The sequence below is a fragment of the Echinops telfairi genome, unplaced genomic scaffold, assembly GCF_000313985.2.
Source record: "Echinops telfairi isolate 266 unplaced genomic scaffold, ASM31398v2 ScPeMD7_7469;HRSCAF=8507_1, whole genome shotgun sequence".
Taxonomy (NCBI): domain Eukaryota; kingdom Metazoa; phylum Chordata; class Mammalia; order Afrosoricida; family Tenrecidae; genus Echinops; species Echinops telfairi.
The window spans coordinates 119,963,345-119,971,939 of NW_022111373.1; the positions used below are offsets into that span (position 1 = coordinate 119,963,345).

Below are 8,595 nucleotides of genomic sequence, written 5' to 3' on the forward strand. Positions count from 1 at the left end.
CCCCCCAGCTCATATAGACATTTCAGGAACTGCTTTGTACATCTGTTTCTTTAAACAACCAGGGGCGCTTCTGTAAGGTAGAGGACTGGAAATAAAATCACGTGTGAAGGCAGAATGAACATTTTAAATTAGAAGAGATGTTGGGGCCAACCTCCCTGTAGGGAGGACACACCACTTCATAGTCTGACCCGCCGTTTTTGAAAGCTTACTCTCTCCGTGCGCTCAGTGGCATAGTGGTTACACCTGGGGCTGCTCCCTACAAGGTCAGTTGTTTGAAACCACCAGCTGCTCCGGGCGAGAAAGGGAGGCTTTCTGTTCCTGTAGACCACTTCCAGTCCTGGAAACCCACGGGGCAGTTCTACTCTGCCCTATGGGGCCGCTATTAGTTCCAGTCAGCTTGATGGCAGTGAGTTTTGTTGGTTGTTTGAAGTCAGTGCTGGCTATTACTCGCCCTTTTTTGTTTTTGTCCACTTGCTAGGCCGGAAAAACAAACCCCATCTCATTGTGGCATTCCTTGTATGCCTCTTGAACTGCGGTGATATACTTCAGGCATTTCATGGTCTTCCATTCTCAGTCTCATTTTACTTATGACAAATTAGTGTCATGCTAAAGGAGCCTTCACAGTGCAGTGGTGAAGAGCTTCGCTATTAGCCAGAAGGTTGGTGGTTCTAAGCCACCAGCCACTCTGAGAGAGGAAAGACCTGGCAGGTCGCTCCCACAAAGATTTCAGCCTAGCAGATCTTCTGACGCAATTCCACGCTGTGTTCTCCCTCCCCGTTTACTCATTTGAAGGACAACTGACTCAGTTGCTTTATAGACATTTAACCCAAATCATGCTAGTGTAAACCAAAGAAGCCCTGATGACGTAGTGGATTATGAGTTGAGCTGCTAACCATAAAGTCAGCTGTTCGGAACCACCAGTCGCTCCATGGAGCAAGATGAGGCTTTCTGCTCCCATAAAGAGTAGCAGCCACGGAGCCCACAGTGGCAGTTCTACTCCGCCCTGGCGGGTGGACGTGATGGCAGTTAGCTTGTCTTTGAGCTTAAACCAAGGGTTATTTAGGTACAGGGCAGTCCCCTAGACTCATAGAAATACCAGTTTGTTGAGATTTTAAGAATTTTCAGACATTTGTGTTTCTCTCCGTGTGTGTGTGTCCTTGATAACAGACCAGCTAATGTGAACCGTTGTCAGCTGGTGCTAACTGCAGTGGGAGCCAGCTGGGGAAACAGGGACAGGGCATACTGTAACCAGAGTAAGGCCACATGCCAGGGACGCCTCGTCATTGCTTGTATAATCGCAGCAGTGGTGCTTAACCTTCACAAAATCCGGATCACGTTTGCAAAGTATTTGCTTCACAAATTGGTTTTGTGGAAATTGCCCCACGTTAGAGCCGTACTTCTGGGCGTGTGGCAGAGCCCCTCTCAGATTGTCTGAGGTAGCAAGGGTAGTTTGAAGGGCCATCAATTGACACTTCTTGTCACCTTGTATTTGGAAAATTAAAACAAAACAAAAAACCAGAATCTTTTAAGGAAATAAGGCATCTTTGGGGGACTATCCAGACGTGATGCAATACTGTCTCAGTGTAAGGAACATCCACGCAGTGTTTGTATCTCTTGAAATTGACTAAAGTGTTAGACCATTGAGAAATAACTGACAGTATCCTTCAAACAAGTTCCCCAACAGCCCTACCCCACCCCCACTCCACCACCAGATAGATACCATGTCCATCATCAAACACCATACGACACAGAGAATGGGGCTTCTAAGACATGCCAATGAAGCCTGTCCGTTCATTAGTGACTGTCGGATTCATTCCCTGAAACACAAACTCCGGTTCTTCCCGAATAATGAACTGTTGTCACAGTTCCAGGCCCCACGCTGGCAGCGTTCCCGCTAACCTTAGCTTACCGGCTCGAGTTTCTCATGTATAGCGTGTCCTGGTCACCCTGGCCAGTGCAGTAAAAATGACTCGTTAGTCCTCGGTGACACAGATGCATAAATCCTCACCGTAAACATGTAACGAAACAGACAACCCCAAAGAGCCGATTCATGAACAGCAGTGAATGAGTGGGAGTTGAGAGCGGCTGTCTGTGTTATTCGTGCGCTTTCCACAAGTCTTTATGGGGTGTCTGGGTTGTTACTGGTTTTTGTTTTGCTAGGCTGGATGTCAGGGAGACAGCCTTTGTCCTCACAGGCTCTGGCAGGACTCTGGTCTGCTTCACCCACCTCTGATATTTCCATTGAGACTGTACCCTAGCACCAAAGCGGAGCAGAGACTGCAGCCCCACCCTCAGGCCAGTTGGTCTGTCCAGGGATTCTGCTTATTTCACCCCCCACCCCACCCAATTCAATTTTCTTTTCTTTTTTTTTTAAAGCAGCTTTCTTGATATAGAATTCACATACCATACAATTCAATAGTTTGAATTTATCCAGAAGAGTTGTGCAGTTATCACCACAGTCAATTTTAGAACCCTTTCTTAATTTTTGTACTCACTGTTAATAGCTTGCCATTTCCCTGTAACCTCCCCTGCCGTGACCCTCAGAAACTATTATTCCCTTTACTGGCTCTGTCGATTTACCTGTCTTCCTGGATGGCATACAAAGATCAGAGAACACCCCCACCCCCCACCTCCTAACAACATCAACACCAAAACCCAAATAAAACACAGAGAAACCTTAATCCAAAAGAAAGCGGAAAATACTAAAAACTAGAACAAATGAAAAAATGGCTCAAACAGGAAACAAAATGATAAGATGTTAAAATTTAACCTAACTATAACTGCATTAGTTCACTTCTGATCCACTGTCTGAGAGCAAGGCTATTCGTACCCCTGGCCAGTGGTCCAAGAGATTTTGTTTTTATCACAGTGGTTTAACAACTGTCTTTCAAGGTTGTAATTGCCATTTAAAATACTCAGCAAAATTAGGTATACATTTATATCTTCTTTCACCACCAAGGACTTTGCATCTTCAAGAATTACAGGCACAAGAGGCAAATAGTATAACGGACCCAGTTTTGTGATATCGGCACTCACAAGCAGTAATCTTTGAGTGGATCCACGGGCAGACAAGCAAGATGGAAGGTGTCAGTCAGCAGATGGGACTGCCTACAACCAGAGGAGGGTGCTTCCAAACGTTCCTGGAGAAGTGGAATTCCACCACACTGTAGTTTTCCTATGAGCTTTCTAAGTCCCCTCGTCCATATTTACATGCGCTGAAATCCATCTCCATATATATATATATGGACCACTGTCCAGGGGTACGAATAGCCTTGCTCTCAGACAGTGGATCAGAAGTGAACTAATGCAGTTATAGTTAGATTAAATTTTAACATCTTATCATTTTGTTTCCTGTTTGAACCATTTTTAATTTGTCCTATATATATATAGTAGAGCAAATGTGGCAAAGTTCTGAAAACTTAGACCTTGAAGGAATGAATCACTGGCTTTGGACCACAGCCTTGAGTGACGACAGCCGAGTCAATTGCACAGGACCGTCCCCAGAGACAGTGTTTTATACCTTGTGTGATAAGTGGTGACTGAGGGTTTAAAAACTAGTGAACAAAATGTTCCCGTTGTGTGGAAGGAAGAGTGACGGAAATCAAAGGCTCAAGTAAACAATGAGTCCAGAGGACTAACTGACCACGTGAACCACAGCCTCTCCAACCTGAGCCTGGAGGAACTAGGGGGTGCCCACCTGCCACTACCCAGATGCTCACGTGGCGACCACAGAAGGTCCTGGGCAGGATGGGAGAAGCGTGTAGAAAATCATTCAATTCCGTAGACACGATCCGACCTATTGGTCCGAGAGTGACTGTGGCCCTTTGACCCCTCGGACAGCAAGACTCATGGAGAACGTGCCGTTGGGACGTGATCAACCTTGCGAGGCAAACACTCAGCGTGTGCCCAGGAACAAAGCTCAGAGGACACGAGAGAAGGATGCCTGGACACAGGGTACCCAGGGAGGAAGCATGCAAAAAAAATGACCACTAATGTTAGGAAGGGAAATGTGTATAACTTTCACCCAGACCGTAATAAAAAAAACCATCAAGGTAAAAACCTTTTCATGTCATGTGTGCTTCTGCTTGTTACTATGCTAGGCTGCTATGGAACCTTCTCCACCATCAGTGGCTGTGTGTCCATGTCCCCGAGAGTGCCCTGTGCCCAACCGAATGAAACCCTGCCCAGCCATGTCCGAAGCATGAGAGAGTCTCGCCATCCTTGCTTCTAAGGAGCATCGTGTCTCCCAGGACAAATTTGTTCTTTTGTCCGCCCATGGTGCTTTCAGTATTCTTTGCCAAGTTAGGTAGACATCATCTTCCTACAGGCATTTAGGGGCCTCCTTTCTGCGTCCTCATCTTATTGGACAGTGCCTGTGCCATTCATCACCATGGAGCTGGGACCTTTAAGAGACCCTTAACATCTTCGCCTTAAATATTTCAGCCTCTTTTAGTGCTTTCACTTGAAATTCAAAGTCTATTTCACTTTTATCTGAAGCCCCTGGGAGCCAGCCAGCACTGGGGGTCCGGGGGAGTTTCTGGTGCTGTTCTGTGTGCCTGGATTCTTGTATGTGTGCTTCCCTCCTATCCCCTTAAACGCTGGACCTATTTCCTAATCCTTAAAGCAGAACAGAAACCCAAGCTTTCTCAGAAGAATTACAGCCAGAATGTTCCTTAGAATTGAGGATCGCAAGACTGCGCACAAACTCTGGGCATGTTACCGGGAGGGACCGGTCCCTGGAGAAGGACGCCGTGCTTGGTAGAGTAGAGGGCCAGTGAAAAAGAGGAAGGACCTCAAGATGGCTTGAGCGAGTGGGCGCCCCTGTGGGCTCCCTCATAACAGTGGTAAGGGCGGCACGGGATAGGGCGGCATTTTATTCTGTTCGATTATCCGTAGAGTCTCAATGACTTGGAACTGATTTAATGGCACCAAACAACAAATGATCATGACAGTAATTGTACAATTTTGCTTGATCTCATGGTACTATGGATTGTAATAATATCTGTAAGAGCTCCTAATGTTTTTTTTAAAACCCCCCAAAACAAAGTAGCCGAGGTGGTTAAGTGCTGTGGAAAGGGTGGCTGAGACTGCAGTTGACAGAGGGTCAGTCTGCTTCTACGGAGATGGAGCCTGGGAAACCGTGTGGGACAAGTTTACTGTGCCATCACTGGAAAGGGACCTGATGCCACCCAACACCCACGTAGCCCGACATCACCCTGCAACGTGTTTTGGACTCCCCAGGATCCTACAAGCCTTCAGCTCTCCTAAGTCATCGCACCTTATGGGATGACTTCTAGCCACGGACTCCTGCTCCCTGCTTGGTTCTCAGTGAATCTCTACAGGGTGCCGGTGCTTCCCGCGTGCTCTCATGCATCACCCCCGCGTGGCTCCAGCTCCCGGTGTCCACGTGCTCAGCTGCCGTCCTGTCTGACTCCCGAGCGCGGGACACTCACCATGTTCTGCGTTAGAGTGTCTGTGGCCTCCTCCTCACCTCCAGCTTCCTAGCAGCACGGGTGGCTCAGGCTGAGAGAGAGGGATTGTAGGTTTCCCGGGGTCCGTGACAATGAGGGCAACAAGAATACACGTCTCGTGCAAGCAGATCGAAGTCTAAGTTGAGGCACTGAGAAAAGGGCCCCCGACGATGGGATTAAATAATCAAGGGTGAGCTTCTTGGGTTAAAAAGGGAGTTGCTCTGGAATGGATTTTTCAGAAAGTTCACAGCTCTGAACTGCAATCTGTCTCAGTAGAACTTATTCCCACGTGGCGTGATTGTATTTTGGGGTTTAGACAGTGATTTTTTTTTTTCCTAGCGGCTCCCTGTCTCCAATGACAGGAACTATTTTCAGAATAGTTACCTGCAGAGATTGTCCGGAGCCGCAGAGAGTCAGCAGCACCACCCTCGGTGCTTCTTGAGGGCCCAGAGGTCGTGGTTTTCTTCATGCTGGTGCCCCGGGCCACTCAGGGCCTGGCCCCTGATGGGCAGAAACAACCAGACGGAGACCCAGGCTCGTGGCGCGCTCCCCACAGCCTTCTGTGCCGTGACTGCTGGGTGGCCTTTCTCCCATGCTCCTCCTCCCTTCCCCCCAGGAACCCAGCCTCGAGACATGTCTGCCCCTCCCATTTTAGGGTTCCAGCTGTTTTGGCCGCCCACCCCCACCCAGACCTGTTTCACCCAGCTCCCTGCCTGGTGGGCTCCCCGCCTGCTTTGACGTTTTTTGCACAAATGGTTGCTCTTCACAGAGGCGTTTCCTACCATCTTTTTTTTTGTCACAAATCGTTAAGTTCACAGAACATAAAGTGTGCAGTTCACAATGTCTTGTCGTCGTCACGTCTGTCTAGTAGTTCCTGAACACTTCCTCAGCCCACAGAGAACTGGTCACGAAGCCGTCATTTCCTCTCCCCCTCCTCCCCCAGCCCTGGTAGCCCCTGCTGCCCTCTGTGTCTCTGGACCAACTGCTCTATAACCAGTGTCACTGGCGCCCTCGTCCCCTCCTGGGCCGCTCATCCCCACGATGTCGTCTGTCCTTGATGCTTCCCATCGCGTTCCCGCCCTAGGCAGGCAGGGGCTTTGCTGTGTGGACTACTCTAGTGCCCGCAGCACAAGAGATATTCAGGAAATGTTTGCTGAGTGAGTGCGTGGATCATTGGACTCATGAGTGAAGGCTTGTGAGCTGAGATTCGTTGTAGCCGCCGAACTCTTGTCTGCATCAAAGGAGAGTTAAGAGTGTTACTTTAAGTAACTATCCCCATCAAGTGCTTAGCCCTCGGTAGTTCGTATTATTTAGTCTTATGTTCTCTGAGACCCCAAACTCCTGGCACCATTGACTCCTCTGTCACATGCAGGACAGATCTCGGTGCCTCCCCGGTCCCACCATCAGGTGCTTGCTTTCCCATGAAGTGCGAGGCCTTGTATGAGTGTCCCTGCTGTGTCTCGTAACCCTAGGGAGAGCAGCAGCTGTCCACTTAACCTTTAGGGATCTTGTCCTTTTGTTGGGCGGCAGTAGGAAAGGCAAAGGCGGACAGAGTTGTTACAGATTCTGGTCAGAAGCGGCACCCAAACAGAAGGTCGACACATGTGAACCCCACATTAATAGCCACCTTTAGTGGCTTCATCAAGGTTCAGACACACTGACTTTTTCCAAGGTCATTTCTTGTTTGGCTCATCTGCATGTAATGATGTAGGTTCCTGCTAGCTGCTGAACACGTGCCATTTTTGCCATGTGCTGAACTCCATAATGATCCTCCACGATATTGGTATGGATTCTTCTGCTTCGTTCATCATGGCAGGTGCAGCCCATTAAAGCAAAACAAAAAAATTAGACCATACAGCAACAACGGCTTATTGAAACAGCCCTCGATAGCTCATAAGAGCTTCGAATTTCCGTTAACACGGCAACACCACATCTCAAGAACCCTCGCGTGCTAACCCTTGAAGGAGTGATGGCCTATTTTAAAGACATTCCAGGGGTCTGTATACTAGAAGCTGGGCCCGAATGTGAGCTACTGGTGCATGGATTCAGGGTGGGTGCTTTAAAATGTTACTGTATCATTATTTTAGAGCCGCACCTCATAAGAGGAGCCCTGTATCATTTGTAGCGGTGTTAGTGCCATTGTAGTAAATGAGGTGGCTCAGGAGCACCGTTCATCAGGGAAACAACTGGCTCTCTTCCGACAGGGCACCTGGTTACAGGCACATCATCTTCTTAGAGTGATACCTGTCCGTCACCCCCCCAACCCCCAGGCTGTTGTCTCCTTCTGTGACTTGCTGGCGATGGAATAGCCTCACTGGTTTTCCCTCCCTCTCTGCCCCCCCCAGACGGAGGCAAGGAGGTGCTGTCCATGCACCAGATCCTCCTCTACCTGCTGCGCTGCAGCAAAGCCCTGGTGCCCGAGGAGGAGATCGCCAACATGCTTCAGTGGGAGGAGCTGGAGTGGCAGAAGTACGCGGAGGAATGCAAAGGCATGATCGTCACCAACCCCGGCACGGTGAGTGGCTCCCGAGGGGGGTGGGTCAGCAAAGCAGTGAGAGAGCATCCGAGATGCTTTTAAGCATTCGTTGACCCTTTGGTGTTGTAAGTAGTCTAACGACCCTTTGGGTAATTTTCCTTCCACATACTGAATAAGGAAGGAAAGATTTTATAATGTAGCTGTACTTGGTAGGAAGCACAGCTGATTCGTAAGCTTATGCTGCCCACTCTGGAACCTACTGAAGCTCAGAATTGTAGAAGGGCTTACATGGGATTCCTCCCCTGCCCTGAGTATAAAAATAGTACATGTATTTTGACTATAGAAAGTTGTGAAATTGAAGAATGGCTCCAAGACGACCAGGACTTAGTTTTCTGGCGATGACCCCATTTGCTTTTCCAGTCATTTGAACATACAGCGCTGCCTTGCCGAACGCCCGTGACCTGTTCTGGGAGAGGGAGGGGACGTGTTATGATTTGAACCTTGTGCCAATATCATATGGTACGAGGCACTTTCAAAAAGTTCGCTCCCACTACCATGACTCAAATTCGATCTTGCAAGACTGGCTAGACCAGAGGAGGTACACTGGTACAGATAGGAACTGAAAATACAGGGAATCCAGGACGGATG

General features: G+C 48.7%; 1 protein-coding gene across 1 annotated transcript in view; it reads left to right on the forward strand.

The window, feature by feature from the left end:
• The window catches only part of DROSHA (drosha ribonuclease III), a 151,651-nt gene that overhangs the window by 53,547 nt on the left and 89,509 nt on the right, over positions 1-8,595 (forward strand). The window contains exon 13 of the mRNA XM_045285270.1: positions 7,817-7,986. Within this exon, the coding sequence (XP_045141205.1) occupies positions 7,817-7,986 (170 nt within the window). The remainder of the gene's footprint in view (positions 1-7,816; positions 7,987-8,595) is intronic.